Here is a 16,504-nt window from a genome sequence, read left to right on the forward strand (position 1 = left end):
CGCCTTCCTACGAGGCAGTCAATGAAGCCGACTGAAGGAACACAAGGGAGGTTGGCCGACTGTGTAAAGTCAGATACATTACTTTTTCTTGCTTCTGCATTCTCATCTTTAGGGTGAAGAGAAGGGCTAGGAAGGTGCCTCGGGATGGGAAAGTGCCTGTGATGACTGAGGGCTGGATCTCCAGAAGCCAGTCAAAACCATATGCACTAAGTCAAATGTGTGTAACCCCAAAATGCCTGTGTGGGGAGAGGCAGATGCAGGAGACCCTCTGAGGAGGAGGAGAAGTCTGAGGGCTAGCTCTCTTGGCTTGCACAGCAGCAAAGAGACCCTGTCTCCAGTAAGGTAGAAAGGTGAGGCCACACATCCAAAGGCTATCCTCTGACTTTCACTTGTACCCTGTGGTGCACACAAGCCTGCAGGCACACACATAAATTAAACAAAGTAAAGATAAAAGCAATATGTACATTTTAGGATCTCTGAGAGCTGGGTGTGGTGGTGAAGCCTGTAACTGCAGCATCCAGGAGGCTGAAGGAGGAGGATCAAGAATCTGAGATTAGTGCTCATCTCAAGAGCACATATATTCAAGCTGGAACAACACAGAACATCCACATGGCCCTGTGCTCACTCAGTAAATGGTCACAGGGCCAGAGAGATGGCTTAGCAGCTAAGAGCACCACATGCTCTTCCAGAGGACCAGAGTTCAATTCCCAGCACCCACATGGCATCTCACAACTGTCTATAACTCTAGATCCAATGGCTCTGACAATCTCAGGACAATGTGCATAACATTAAATTAATTTGCTGGGGGCAGAGGCAGGCAGATCTCTGTGATTTTGAGGCCAGCCCGATCTACAAAGAGAGTCCAGTACAGCCAAGACTACACAGAGAAATTCTGTCTTGAAAAAACAAAAAGCATATGATCACAATTATTATTTATCACACAGAGGACAGAAAACTACAGGAGAACAAGCAGCCTACTCAGAGTAACTCACTGACAGTTTTTTTTAACCAGCCTTAAGGGTCAACTTTATTTCTTCTCTAATTCTAGGCTTGCTAACAGCCTGTTCATTTTATTTCTAAAAAAAAAAAAAAGGAAAGAAAACAAACAAACGAAAAGCCCCTCTCCTAAAGAAAGAGAGAAGTCGGATGGCAGGACCAAGAGATCAGGAGATCCCGTTGCTCGGTCAAGCTGAATCCTGATAAGCCAGACATGTAGAGTCGCCTCCACGTGGAGTACAGAGGGCAGCCTAGGCCCCAGTGAGCTCAGCATGTGCAGAGAACCAAGCTGAGGAGGTGCCGGGTTGAGATACCAGCCTCGTGACCCTGGTGATTCTGCCCCGACTACGGACACGAAAGCCCCACAAAGTCGATCACAAAAGCATATCCAGGAACACAGATAGGAAACACTTCCTGGGAGCAAGACGTAAGGTCAGGAGATGCTGAAGCCCAGGGTAAGGCTAACGCATGCTATACTGCAGGTCAGATCAGGGCTTCCAGGAGCAAATGCATATTAAATCTGCTTGCTAAATTAGAGCGCTCTTTCCAGCATAAATATTTTCCATCATTAGTTCGATTATTATTTTATTCATACAAAACTACTCAAAACACTAAGTATACACCATGATATAATGAACAACTATGAAATCTGCTCCCAGCTAATTATCAGTAGCTCTGTTGCATCTCCATATATATATTCCTGTGTAAACTCTGCCTCTATCTCTGTCTGGCTTTCTCTCTCCAAGGCTGGAAACTGCACCCAGGGCCTTGTACACGCTAGGCTCAAACACCTCCCTCATCCACTCCCCTTCTGCCTTAACCACTCGACGGCCTCCTATTCCTAGCCACTTACCTAGGACCCCAATGTCTCCCTCACAGCCAATTCACAATCTATAACTTAATTTACCACTGAGTCCCATTCCCAGGACCCACATGATGGGCAGAGAGAACCAACTCCTAAATTGTCCCCGGACTTCCTCAAGCACTCTGTGCCACATGTATACCCATCTTCCCCACCCGATAAAGGCATAAATCAAATACATTTAAATGAGAAGGGAGGTCCAAGTATTTTCCTTCTGTCTGTGGTAGGGTACACATCCTTAATCCCAGCACTTAGAAGGCAGAGTCAGGCAGCCCTGGCGGCTGCAGAGTCTAAACAGTCTAAGTTCTAACCAATCAGGGCTGCAGAGTGAGACCCTGTATCAACATACGAGGAAAGAAAACAGTGCTTCCTGAGGCTGGACAGACGGATCAGTGGGTAAGAGGGCGGAGTTCCCATTCCAGCACCTACAGGCAGCTGGAGCTCCAGGGCTCTGATGCCCTCTTCTGGCCTCTGAGGGCACCTGCAATGCATGTGTACATACTCTACACAGATACACACGTGCATACATATACTGTCTAGCTTTCCAGATGTTAATTATTAAAACAAAACATTCGTTTGCTCTTTGTGGAAATCAAGGTCTTACACGCGCCAGTGTAAGCCAGTGCTCCACACCCGAGCGACCTTCACTGTAATGCCTGCATATTGTTGCTGTTGTTTTGAGATGGGGGTCTCACTGTGTTGCTTAGGCTGTTCCAAAATTGTCAAGTGTAAGTACGTGGGATTATGGGTTTGTACCACCATGCCCAGCTCTATTTCTTGATTTTTAGTTTTCAGCCAATCATACTATACTAGAAATGAGAAAATTTTCTACATCCCAAGATCTCATATAGTAAGAAGAGTAGTCAAGGACTCTGGAACTGGCCTTAGATAAGAGTCTGACTCACATCTTCCTGGCAGACCGACCTTGCGTAGGTGACATTTCTAATGAAGACTTGACTCTTGCACGTGAGGTTACTAACAGTAAAACAGGAACATACCACACGATCTCAATTATTTCTGCTGCTTTATTTTACTATTATTAATTTACTAATATTACCAAAGATTATATTAGTTTTTTTTCAAAGATTATATTAGTAACAACATTAAAAGGGCCAAATAGAAAGATGGCTTCAAAAATTCCCCCATTCCTCCACGCCCTACTACTTGGGATTACCCTTTGTTGGTAACAATTAAAAATATGCCCGTTCTTCCCTCCACCCATCCTTACAATTCCTTAATCCTGTGTTATGACACCGGAATATGAGAAATCTAAAAGATTCTCCTCCACAAGAAACATAAGAAATAATTACTGGAAAAATCGCTGTTCAGGGGGACAAGGAGGGTGTCAGTTCTCCCTGGACAGGAGGGCCCTGAGGCTGTTGTGCCGCTTCTCCAGGGTCTGTTGGTTTGTGGTGTACTCACATGAGCCCCACGTCTGTTTGAGGGAAGTCCCCTCAGTCTTCCACGCACACCCAATCTGAGTTCTGGCCAAGTGCATGAGCCATGGCTCAGGAGAAGTTTGATCACTAGTGCACCCTGTCTTCCCTACCAGTTAGCAGGAGAGACACCCATGCCCCCTGCCCCCTGCCCCACCCCCACAGATACCTGGGTTCCAGCAGACCTTGCTCCACTCCCCAGGCCATCTCTCTCACAGCATTGGTGATCTCATGGCGGGATGTGTATGCGAAGCAGACATTAAGGAAACACCTGTGGGTGGCAGAGCAGAGTAATTCACCAAAGAGAGGCAGGGTCTCTTGAGTCGGGAGCAGCCATTCCCCAGAAGGACACAGGCACTTCCCTCTTGAAGGGTGCAGCTGTGGATTGTCTTAGGTTCCTAAGAGCTCTTGGAAGGAGCGTGTTCTTCACTTAATTAGACCAAAAGTAAATGGCCTTTACTGCTTCCCCGTCTCTTGCTCACAGCGGACAGAAATGTCTGTGATGTTAGCATAAGCACAGGCTGGACGGAAGGAGAGCGGATGTGAAATAAAGCCACTCCCAACAGTACAATTCCAAAGCTACACACAGTGCAGTGTTGGAATACTGAACTCTGTCCTCTAAGTGTGTCCATGGGTCAAAGAGTAAGCTAGAAAAGATTCTTGAAAGGCGTGCAGACAAGCATTACAATTGTGGGATTTTTTTTTTTTGAGACACGGTCTCTAACGTAGCCTAGACTGGCCTCAAACTCACCTGCCTATCCCAGCGGTAGGAGTAACCACACCTGGCCTAAGACTATCGGAGATCTATCCCAACTCTTGTCAAGTCAGTATGTGTGGCGTGTGTGCGCATGTGCACATTTATAACACACTGTGGTGGGGAGGGCAAGTGAGGGGAGTAAATGGGAAGGCTCCTGGTCTCCTCTCCAGTGACAGTCTCTAAGCGTCACAAACTACTCCCTCGCATGCCGGGCACAGGGGACAGACCACGGAAGCCCTGGGACAGCCTGAGAACTTACTTGTTGTAGCTCTTAGTAGCCTGGACAGCTTGTGCAATCTTCTTCTGGAGGTCCAAGGGCAATAGATGCAAATCACCCAAGACACGGATGCACACCCCATGCTTCTGCAGCTTCTCCCTGATCAGGGGAAAGGAGGCGGCGCTGTGATAGGACGCCTGAGGGGCAGAAGGCAGGCCCTGTGCTGTTTGTGCAATGTCGGAACTGTGTCAACACTCTGAAAGGCAGCAGTGCAACACTGACACTCAGGTAGACTGCCCAGGGTTACTTCATGAGGCACATCTGGCTTGAACCAGATCTGTCTGCCTTAAGAACATGAACTCCTGGCCCTGAGGTACTACCTCAGATGTCCTTGTTTGGAGTGCTGCATTTTACAGTCTGTGATATTTGTCTCATTCCAGCAAGCCAGTAAATTGTTCCAGAGCAGGAACTGTGGTACTGGTGACATTTTTTACATTCTAGCAAAATAAAATAACAATGACAGCTGAGCATATACTTTGCAGGGCCAAATAATGGTCAAAATACTTTATTCCAACCAACAAATTCCCTCACTGCTCCGTCCTCTGAGGTACATATGTACACTCCTCTTTATAGGCCAGGAGGCTGAGACACAGGAAGATTAAAATGTTCAGAAACCTGGATGAAGGAATGGCTAGGTCTGAACCTGGGGGTCTAGTCACAGAGCCTGTCCAGGTCATCCTCACAGCGCCCCCATACATTAACTCCCAAGTGTATGCGGTGTCCCGGCCCCTCAGCCTCTCTCACTGGGAAGGGCACAGGAAACTGGGCTTACACTGCGTGGTAGGAGTCTCTGGCAAGGCCCGAAGGACAGGGCCCAGGACTAAAGGCCACATTCACTGCTTATCCGCTTACACAACCTTCAGCCACATTTTGTCAAAGTCTGAGAAACAATTGGGCAAGAGATGGCTCAGGAGTTAAGGGCACTGGCTGCTCTTCCAGAGGTCCTGAGTTCAGTTCTCAGCAACCACATGGTGGCTCACAACCATCTATAATGAGATCTGGTGCCCTCTTCTGGCCTGCAGGTGTACATTCAGGCAGAGCAATGTATACATAATAAATAAATAAATCTTTCAAAAAGAAAAAAAGTCTAGGACACAAGAACCATTTGCCTAGTTTTGAAGATCTACTGGATTATAAAAGATCACTGCATAGTCTAATCAGATACAATTTGAGTAAGACCTAACCTTCAATTCAAGTAGCCCCACTTTTGCTGATCCTGCACACACTCCTGGCTTCGTTGAGCTCAGCCTCTACTTGTCTCTCAATCTCCCCCTAGAGCAAGCCTGCTCCAACACCAAGACAGGCTGGTGAGGTGGCGAGGTGTGTGGTTCACAGAGGAACCGCAAAGGTCCTGGGGCGGCCAGGATTGAGTTCGCAAGCTGGCTCTGTCACGAACTTAATGTGGCCACCTACAAGGCTTTTTCCTCTCTACACAGGATCTACTGTCCTGACCAATGAAACGCAAGTAGACTAACAGTTTTGTGTTTTTGCAGTGTGTGATTGGAGGCCAGTGGGACATTCCACATAAAGGAGCTGGGACTGCGGTCGGGGAAGGTTAGGGGAGCTGGGGTGCTGGGACAGGATGTTCTAGTTCTGGACTACATCTTACTGTTCCTCCATCAAGCAGCTGAACTTCTGTCGGGCTAGGTCCAGTAGACCATCCACCTCGCTCTTGGAACGTTTGAAGTTCTCGATGCTGAATGCATAGACTGTCACTTCTAGGACGCCCAGATTCAAACACCAGCGAAGAGTCTGAGGGGAGAAGACACAGCAGGGACGCGGAAGAGTGGGAGAGAGAAGCAACACCTCTGCTCAGGGCTACGGCTGGAGGAAGGGTGTCCTCCTCCCCAGACTTGAGTAAAGCGAAGGCAACATCAGCACTTACGTTAGAACAACGAACCAACTAGGAAGAAAGTCAACATTTGAGAAACTGAAAATCCAGCCAGGCGTGGTGGCACACGCCTGTAATCCCAGCACTTGGGAAGACAGAGGCAGTCGGATCTCTGTGAGTTCGAGGCCAGCCTGGTCTATGAAGTGAGTCCAGGACAGCCAAGGCTACACAGAGAAACCCTGTCTTGAAAAAAAAAGAAGAAACTGGAAAACCTGAGGCTGCGTGTAGCGGGTCAGGTCCATATTTGGAGAAGCTGAGGCAAAGGATCAAGGTGAGCCTAGACGACACACTAAGACCCTCTCTCATAAACCATAAAAAAAAAAAAAAAAGACCCAGGCATGTTAATGACCACTTATAATCTGAGCTTCTGGGAGGCAGAGGGCAGGAAGATCATGATTTTAACGTCAGCCTGGGCTACATACTGAACTTGAGGCCAGCCTGGGCTACATATTGAACTTGAGGCCAGCCTGGGCTACAGGAAACACTATCTCAAACAAAAGCTAAAAAGTCCAATCTGTATTTTATCTTCAGGGAGAACATAAGGTTCTAACTTTCTCCCCAGTGACTCCATTGTGGCCTTGTAATGAGCTGTAGGCAATTAGTAACCTCTCTGGGATGAACTCCTTTACTGTAGGAAGGGATTACAAACCCATCCTCAGAGGATGGCTGAGGCAGGATCCCTAAGTGAGCTGTTACTGCTCGTGGCACGATGTCTTTGTGATGATGGACCGAGAGGCTGGAGGCCAGAACAGGAGCAACAACTGGACTGCTGGGCAGCACTTCAGAGTTTGCACAAGGTTTACCTGTGTTTTGTTTCCCAGGCAACTATTTAGAAGCAGACTGTTGCTTCCATGCTATATGTGACATACTGGTCAACTCTGAACCACGTCAATAGGAACTCCTGGGAACTCACACACACACACACACACACACACACACACACAGCCATATAAACAGAGACACAGACACACACATACACAGACACAGAGACACAGACATGGACATACACAGACATACACACACACACACACACACACACACACACACACAGAGAAACACACACACAGACACATAGCCATATACACACAGACACACACACATAGCCACACACACACACACATAGCCATATACACACAGACACACACACATAGCCACACACACACACACACACACACAGACATACACACATACAGAGACATAGACACATACACAGAGCCACACACAGATACACAGATATCCACACACACCCCTAGCACTCGAGAAGCTGTGGCAAGAGAACCCTGAGTTAAGTTAAGCTTGGATACAGAGGGAGATGCTGCTGTGTTGTTGTTTTATGTTTAATTTGGGGGTTTTGTTTTGTTGTTGTTGTTGTTTGTTTGTTTTTTTGGATACAAGGTTTCGCTGTGTAGCCTTGGCTATCCTGGACTTGCTTTGTAGATCAGGCTGGCCTTGAACTCAGAGTGATCCACCTGCCTCTGCCTCGCAAGTGCTGGGATATTAAAGGTGTGCGCCACCACCATGCCCGGCCTTTTTGGTTGTTTTGTTTTTTGGTTTTTCAAGACAGGGTTTCTCTGTGTGGCCTTGGCTGTCCTGGACTTACTTTGTAGACCCGGCTGGCCTCGAACTCACAGAGATCTGCCTGCCTCTGCCTCCCGAGTGCTGGGATTAAAGGCATGTGCCACTACTCCCGGCTAGTTTGGTTTTTCAAGACAGGGTTTCCATGTGTAGCCTTGGCTGTCCTGGAACTCCTGTAGACCAGCTTGGCCTTGAACTCACGGAGATCCACCAGCTTCTGCCTCCCAAGGTTTGAGAATATAGGTGTACACCACCACCACCTGGCCCAGGTCAGTTTCTTAAAACTCAAAATAAACATAAACCACAGTTGGGAAGATAGTTCAGTTGGTAAAGTATTTGCCTAGCATCAATAAAGCTTTGGGTTCAATGTCAGTACAATACTAAAACCATGTACAGTGGCACCATGGCTGTAATCTTAGCACTCCCAAGTAGAGGCAAGAAGATCAGGGGGCCAAGGCTATTTTTGGTTATACATAGTTTGAGGCCAGCCTGGCTATATAAGATGTCTCAAAAATAAATATAGCCACTTGTGGCATCTCACGCCTTCAATGCCAGTACCAGGAGGGAGAAGAAGGCAGATCTCTGTAAGTGTGGACCAGCCTGATCTACAAAGTGAGTTTCTGGCCAGCCAGGGTTACACAGTGAAACTGTCTCTCAAAAACAAATAAGACAGGTGGTGGTGGCGGCACATGCCTCTATCCCAGGACCCAGGAGACAAAGGCAGGCAGGACTTGTGAGTTTGAGGCCAGCCTGGTCCACAGAGTGAGTTCCAGGATAGCCAGAGCTACACAGAGAAACCCTGTCCTGAAAAACTCTAAATTTAGAAAAAGAAAGAAAGAAAAAGAAGCTTGACAAGTATAAAATCATTAGAACGATAGTTGCAATCACAAAGCTGACCTGACATCTGTGCAGGTGTATGCGTGTATTCATACACAGCACAAAATGTGTATGAAAGGCTGGGCGTAGTGGCGCACGCCTTTAATCCCAGCACTTGGGAGGCAGAGGCAGGTGGATCACTGTGAGTTCGAGGCCAGCCTGCTCTACACAGTGAGTCCAGGACAGCGAAGGCTACACAGAGAAACCCTGTCTCAAAAAAAAAAAAAAAAAGAAAAGAAAGAAAGAAAGAAAGAAAAAAGAGGCGTATGAAGACTAGATGAGCAGCTGGTGGAGTTGGCTCTTTCCTTTCACCCTGTGCTACTGGTCATCAGACTCGGTGGCTAGCGCCCTTACCTGTTGACCTAGCAATTTTTAAAATATTAAAAGACATTCAGTAGTAGCCTGATGACATACACAATTACAAAACAAAACAACTAGTGGCAGCAAAAGACAAAAGCCTGCTTATCCTATTATTCTGTGATGACCACAGTTCTGTTAATCCTAGGTTGAGACTCTTGGGCAGGAAGCGGAAAAGTGAAACAAGAATAAAAAGGCCCCCAAACCACAGGGAAGTCGTCAGAGCCTCAGTTTTAAGCTCCCATCTATCTTCACATCACTCAGTTCGGGTTCTGTCCCCCACACCCACCTCAGCAAGCTTGTTGAAGCCCTGTGAGTGGCCCTCCTGCCGCTCCACCTGGCACTTCTTGGCATAGCGACGGTTTCCATCCATTATGAATGCAATATGTTTAGGCACTGGGCCAGCCTGTAAAATAAGACAAATGATGAACCAATTCCATTCTCTTTGGGATTAAAAAAAAGAAGATTACATCTTTCCCTAAGGTGTCCCTAGGTTTGAAGAATCAGATAAAATCCCTGGGCTGGCAGGATGACTCAGGGGTAAGGTCCTTCTTGATGAGCCCAACAGGCCACATTTGATCCCCAGGACCTGTGCCCATGCTGCAGAAGGCAAAGCATTCTTGTACGCTTTTCTCTGACCTCCACATGTGTGCTGTGGCATGTATGTGCCTCCATGTAACATACACACTCAGACAAACAGACACAGACACACATACACACCCCTATGCTAAAATATTTTAAATCTCTGAGAAATAGAACCTGGCACACTTCTGTTTTCTCAATTGTGCAAAGTAAAGCAGTTCATTATATCTTTTCCAGCCATGCATGCTATACTTTGGTCATATTCAATCCCTCTTTTTTAAAAAATAATTTATTTATTTTTATTGTATGTGCATTGGTGTTTTGCCTGCATGTATGTCTGTGTGAGGGCATCAGATCTTAGAGTTTACAGACAGTTGTGAGCTGCCATGTGGGTGCTGGGAGTTGAACTCTGGGCCCTTTGGAAGAGCAGGCAGTGCTCTGAACCGCTGAGCCATCTCTCCAGCCCTCAATCCCTCTATTAACCTTTCCTTCGCCTTCTTTTCCCTTCTACCTCCTAGTTTAACTTCATGCCCCCCCCATTGCCACATATGGGAGAAACACATGAAATTTGGTTAAATAAAACAACACTGTGTATACATATTGTGTGTGTGTGTGTGTATACCTTAACCTCTGAGCCATCTCTCCAGCCCGAGCTTTAGCTTTTATTTAGCTTGTAGCTACAGATACTAAGCATTTTTCCCCAGGTGCTTATTGACCATTTGCATTTCTTTTTGGGGAGGGGGGTTCAAGACAGGGTTTCTCTCAGTACCCTTGACTATCCTGGACTCCCTTTGGAGACCAGGCTGGCCTCGAACTCACAGCGATCCACCTGCCTCTGCCGCCCAAGTGCTGGGATTAAAGGCATGCACTACTACCGCCTGGCTTGCATTTCTTTATTTTAAATCTGTTCATTTGATTTAACTCTTTTATCAACTCATTATTTGTTCTTTTGGCCTTTAGCTTTTTTTGAAATTACATTTATTTAGTGCGTGTGTGTGTGAACTGAGTTCGCCCCTTCTGCCGCGTAAGTTACAGGGGGTCAGATTCAGGCTCTCACACTCGGTGGCCAGAACCTTCATCCACGGAGCCATCATCCACTGCCTATCATCCCTCCTCCTCCGCCTCCTGCTTCTGTCTCCTATACAGAGCCTTTTTGAAAACTGAACCTGGTCCAGCAGCCTGTTTGGCCACCACCAGGCTGTCATGCAGACTCTTCTGAGGACCGAGTTTCCATTTTCTGCCCTCCATGTGAGCAGGTGGCATCTGTACGTAAGTATGTGGAGATTCAAGGCTTACTGACTCAAATTCATTGTTACGTACTGCCTGACAGTCTGTGTCTACAAAAAACAAAGGCACGCTGACTGGCTCTCAGCAAAAACCTTCTCAGGCACAGAACGTGGCACTGCTGTGATTCCTGATGGGGCCATTGATGTGTCTCAGCTGGTACAGGCAGCTGCCCCAAAGCCACTCTGGAAGTTGTCCTGAGCTCCACAAGTACGGTGCATGGCCCATACCGGGACAAGGAGCTGAGTATCACTACACATTGTGTTCAATTTTTTTGTGCATGTATTTCTTTTCATCTCGTGACTGTTAAGCCAGATAGATGAATAACACGTTTCCCTCACAGTGTCTGCCATTAGAGCCTAGTGTTTTTTTGTTTTTTGTTTCCAAGGCAGGGTTTCTCTCTGTAGCCTTGACTGTCCTGGACTCGCTTTGTAGACCACGCCAGCCTCGAACTCCCAACGATCCACCTGCTTCTACCTCCCAAATGCTGGGATTAAAGGCCTGTGCCACCACACATGGCTCTAGAGCGCAGTCTTTTTTTTTTTTTTTTAAGATTTATTTATTATGTATACAGAATAATCAGATCACATTATAGATGGTTGTAAGCCACCATGTGGTTGCTGGGAATTGAACTCAGGACCTCTGGAGGAGCAGTCAGTGCTCTTAACCACTGAGCCATCTCTCCAGGCCCTAGAGCCCAATCTTAACCATCAAAAAATTAACTCAGAAGACAGTGTTAGGGAAAATGGATGGAAACACTAGGGCAGTGGTTCTTTTTCTTTTTCTTTTTTTACTTATGTATTTATTTTTATGTACATTGGTGTTTTGGCTGCATGTTTGTCTGAAGGTGTTTAATCCCTTGGAAAAGGAGTTATAGACAGGTGTGAGCTGCCATGTGGGTGCTGGGAATTGAACCCGGGTCCACTGGAAGAGTGGCCAGTGCTTTTAACTGCTGAGCCATCTCTCTGGCCCCCTCTTCCCTGCACAGTGGGTCTTGATCTTCCTAATCCTGCAATCCTTTAATACAGTTCCTCGTGTTATGGTGACCCTCAACCATAAAATTATTTTTGTGACTTCATAACTATAGTTTTGCTACTGTTAAGAACCACAATGTAAGTTTCTGACAATGTGACCCTGTAGAAGGGTTGTTCAACCCTCAAAGGGGTCAAGACCCATAGGCTAAGAACCACCACTCAGCCAGGCGTGGTGGTGTACACTTTTAATCCCAGCACTTGGGATGCAGAGGCAGGAGGATTGCTGTTGAGTTACAGGCCAGTCTGGTCTACAAAGTGATTCCAGGACAAACAAGGCTACACAGAGAAACCCTGTCTAAGAAAACAATAACAAACACCACTGCTCTGGGAGCTGGGGTGGCGGCTCAGGTGGTTGATCTTCCAGACGTCCTGAGTTTAATTTCCAGCTCCTCTACGGCAGCTCACAACTGTCTATAATGGAATCTGATACCCTCTTCTGGTGTGCAGGTGTGCATGCAAAGCACCCATATTCATAAAATGCATAAATAAATATTTTTAAAAAAATATTTTTGCCACTGGGCGTGGTGGCACATGCCTTTAATCCCAGCACTCGGGAGGCAGAGGCAGGTGGATCGATGTGAGTTCGAGGCCAGCCTGGTCTACAAAGCGGGTCCAGGACAGCCAAGACTACACTGAGAAACACTGTCTCAAAAAACAAAACAAAAAAAAAAAAAAAGATTTTAAAAAGATTATTTATTATGATTTATAAACCCTTTTTATTTTATCAATACAGTGATAATTGTAGAAGGCATTAGATCACATTATAAATGGTTGTGAGCCATGATGTGGTTGCTGGGAATTGAACTCTGAGCCATTGCTCCTGTCCCGCATAAACAAATCTTAAAAAAAAAAAAAAAAAAAAAAAAAAAGAACCACTGCTCCAGAGAAACAAATTTAATTTCACTGTCATTCATAGTCACATTCTCTCTTCCTTTCTCTCTCTCTCTCTCTCTCTTGAGACAGGGTTTCTCTGTGTAGCCTTGGCTGTCCTGGACTCACTTTGTAGACCAGGCTGGCCTCGAAATCACAGTGATCCGCCTGCCTCTGCCTCCTGAGTGCTGGGATTAAAGGCATGCGCCACCACTACCTGGCTCTCTTCCTTTTTCAAACTCAGGGTCTTGTGAACATAAATAAGCATCCTACCAGTGAGCTCTTCGGACATTCCTAACACCAAAATGTCAGTGCTCCACAAGGAAACTCTAATAGCCTGTCCAATGATATTAAGAGACCCCTGTTTGCCTTAAAAAATAAGTCACTCATCAGCAGGGCGCAGTGGCACCCTGCACTCAGGGAGGCAGAGGCAGGCAGATCTCTGTGAAATTGATTGAGGCCAGCCTGGTCTACCAAGCTAGTTCAGGACAGCAAGACTACACAAGGAGAGAGAAACCCTGTCTGGGTGGGGGCGAAAAGTCACTCGTGCTGGGTGGTGGTGGTGGTGCATGCCTTTGACCCTAACACCGGGGAAACAGAAACAGGCCTTGAACTATAGAGCAAGTTCAAAGCAAGCTAGGGCTGTTACACAGAGAAACCCTATCTCAAAATAAAATAAAATAAAAAGTCACTCAGTACAACTATAAACGCAGCCCAGCAAAGCTACATTACAATTTTAAGATTCTCTCGTTCCCTTCCTTAATTCCACTTAACAATAGAGATTGTTGAAATGTAATAATTAACTGCTCACCTTTATGATATTGGCACAGAACCGTTCCCAAAGTGACAGCTCTCCTTCTTTGATCCATGACATAGTTATTGCTATGTCAGAATTACCCCCAAAACAAAATATCAGCGAGATAACCTTGAATAAATGAAAAGAGAAAGAGAGAGAGAGAGAAGTGATCCGTGCTTGCAAAGAAAACTGACTGAAGAGACTCAGCTGGACCGTGGCAAGCCGTGAGCGTCTAAGCCCAGAAACTCTGGTCTAATTTCACCACTCGGGCCTGTACAAGCAAACAGGAGACCCTTGGGACAAGGTGGCTCCCATTTTCCTGTCCTTATGTGCACTGATTTCTTTTCAAATATGCTGCCACATCATGGTGCCTACATCTTTGGTCACTCCAACAACTTCCTTCTATTTCCTTGCAATCCATTTCTCTCACTCGGGACTAACCAATCACTACCCCCATCGGCTGTCGCACCTGTTACCTCGGTGGTCTTAGAACCACTCTCCCGGCTGGACCTTAATGTCTCCCGCGGCTAACTCCTCACCCAGCTTCCCCGCCTCTGGGTCCCTTCGATTCACTCACTCCGCACCTAAGACGCCTTACAAGCGTATCTCTACCACTCCGGGGTGACTCACGACGTGGCGCTGGAAGAACACGTCACCTCTGCGCGCTAGGGCACGCCTCCTCCGTCCTGGTGGGCGTGGCCACGCCTTGTGCCTGCGGGCCCGGGGGGCGGAGCGGTCTGAGTTGTACGGAGTTGGCTATTGGTGCCCGCTCCCGCGGGACGTGGAAACAGCAGCCTAGGAGGCCCAGGTCATGTGATCTGGTAATAGTGGACTTGGGTTCCGTGGCAACTGGCTACCGGGCGAAGCTGGGGATGCTCCACCTCTGAATTGGTCGCAGTGCTTATATTCTTATAGGGAACCAAGGTAACAGTACTGTCAGCATTTCTCCTACCTCACTCTCCATATGGACATAAACCGTGCAAGATCGAACTGGACTTCTTTAAAGCTCTGCTAAACCGGCCGTGGTGGCGCACGCCTTTAATCCCAGCACTCGGGAGGCAGAGGCAGGCGGATCGCTGTGAGTTAGAGGCCAGCCTGGTCTATAAAGCGAGTCCAGGACAGCTAAGGCTGTCTCAAAAAAAAAAAAAAAACCCAAAACAATAATAATAATAAATAAAAGTTCTGCTATAGTTTAGTCTTAAAATTGTTCTTTTAGCTGAAAATGGAGGCTCGCTGTAACCGAATTTAGCTAGCAGAAGGCTGAGGCCAGGAGGATTAGTTCAGTGTCTTCCCTGCTAAATAGTAAATTTGAGGTCAGCCTGGTCTACCGAATACTGTTTTGGTTTTGTTTTTTTAATCTTATTTAATTTTAATTTATGTGTGTTGGTGTGAAGGTGTTAGATCTTGGAGTTACAGATAGTTGTGAGCTGCCATGTGGGTGCTAGGAATTGAACCCGGATCCTTTCAAAGAGCAGGTAGTGCTCTTAACCACTGAGCCGTCTCTCCAGCCCCCAGGATACTGTTTATAATTTGCAGATTCCCAAGGTCTACGTAATAGGGAAAAGCCAGAAAGCACTTTACTCTTATGACTTGCAAAATAACAGGACACAGCACTGGGGAACATAGCGCTTGCTATAGAGTGCTTGCCCAGCATGCAAGAAATCCTGGGTTCAGTTTTCAGCCCTGTATAAAAAGAGCATGGGGGAGGTTGGAAAGATGGCTCAGAGGTTAAGAGCACTGTCTATTCTTCCAAAGGTCCTGAGTTCAATTCCCAGCAACCACATGGTGGCTCATAAACATATATAAGGAGGTCTGGTGCCCTCTTCTGGCATACAGGCTCACATGCGGGCAGAATACTGCACAAATAGTAAGTGAAATAAATCTTTAAAAAAAAAAAAGAGCTTGGTGGAGAGGCAGGCATGTTGGCGCACACCTTTAATCCCAGCACTTGGGAGGCTGAGGCAGGAGGATATCTGTGAGTTCAAGGCCAGCCTCATCTATGAAGTGAGTCCAAGACACAGCAAGGCTATACAGAGAAACCCTGTCTTGAAAAGCCAAAACAAAAAACTAACAAAAACAAAAAACAAAACCAAAACACTGTGGGAGAATCAGCAGTTTAGGTCACCTAGAGGGTTTGTTAGAAAGTTTGATGCTGGGCTGGAGAGATGGCTCAGAGATTAAGAGCACTGTCTGCTCTCCCAGAGGTCCTGATTCAATTCCCAGCAACCACATGGTGGCTCACAACCATCTATAATGTGATCTGATGCCCTCTTCTGGCCTGCAGATGTACATGCAGCCAGAGCACTGTATACATAATAAATAAATAAATCTTAAAAAAAAAAGGAAACAAAGAAAGTAAGTTTGGTGCTAGCCTGGGCTACACAGGGATACCCAAATCCAAAACTAAAGTATTAACAATTCCCCCCCACCCCCAGACAGGGTTTCTCTGTGTAGTTTTATGACTGACCAGGAATTCAGCCAGGCTGGCCTCAAACTCAGAGATCCGCCTGCCTCTGCCTGGGATCAAAGGCGTGCACCACCACCTAAAGGCTACTATTCACGCTTCTTAAAACAACATAAAGACCATTGTCCACTCAAGCATAGCAAAACTGGGGAAAAGCCTGAGCTTCAGGAGACTCATCTCAAAAGTCTTATCCTTCACCTTTTGTTTTATTTAATGACACTGACTGGGAAAAAGCTTAGTTCTGCTTTCTCGAAACTTTAAAAAAAAAAAACAAAAAAAACCTGAACTTTCAGTATCTGATGCAACTAGCGTTTCTTTGAAATCATACTTCCATCCGTAATAATTTCACAACTACAACGAGCCTTTGACCCTTTCTACCTCGTTGGCCCTGCCGTCTGTCTCAGTGACACAGGAAGAGATGTCACCTGTCCTTCAGCTTTGCCTGAT

General features: G+C 46.5%; 1 protein-coding gene across 6 annotated transcripts in view; it reads right to left on the reverse strand.

The window, feature by feature from the left end:
* DHDDS (dehydrodolichyl diphosphate synthase subunit) overlaps nucleotides 1–14,292 on the reverse strand; it is a 29,440-nt gene extending 15,148 nt beyond the window's left edge. For 2 of the 6 annotated variants that reach the window (XM_084785290.1, XM_084785285.1), the window contains exons 1-6: nucleotides 14,063–14,231; nucleotides 13,609–13,722; nucleotides 9,317–9,433; nucleotides 5,938–6,080; nucleotides 4,311–4,427; nucleotides 3,464–3,565 (exon numbers count right to left, since the gene is read on the reverse strand). In XM_084785290.1, coding sequence (XP_084641416.1) covers nucleotides 3,464–3,565; nucleotides 4,311–4,427; nucleotides 5,938–6,080; nucleotides 9,317–9,433; nucleotides 13,609–13,671 — 542 coding nt within the window. In that variant the 5' untranslated portion in view covers nucleotides 13,672–13,722; nucleotides 14,063–14,231. Of the gene's footprint in view, nucleotides 1–3,463; nucleotides 3,566–4,310; nucleotides 4,428–5,937; nucleotides 6,081–9,316; nucleotides 9,434–13,608; nucleotides 13,723–14,062 lie in introns of all 6 variants that reach the window. The other 4 variants (XM_084785286.1, XM_084785289.1, XM_084785287.1 and 1 more) reach the window with 4 other exon arrangements.
* Nucleotides 14,293–16,504: the final 2,212 nt, after the last annotated feature.

The sequence above is a fragment of the Acomys minous genome, assembly GCF_964271855.1.
Source record: "Acomys minous genome assembly, chromosome: 6".
NCBI lineage: Eukaryota > Metazoa > Chordata > Mammalia > Rodentia > Muridae > Acomys > Acomys minous.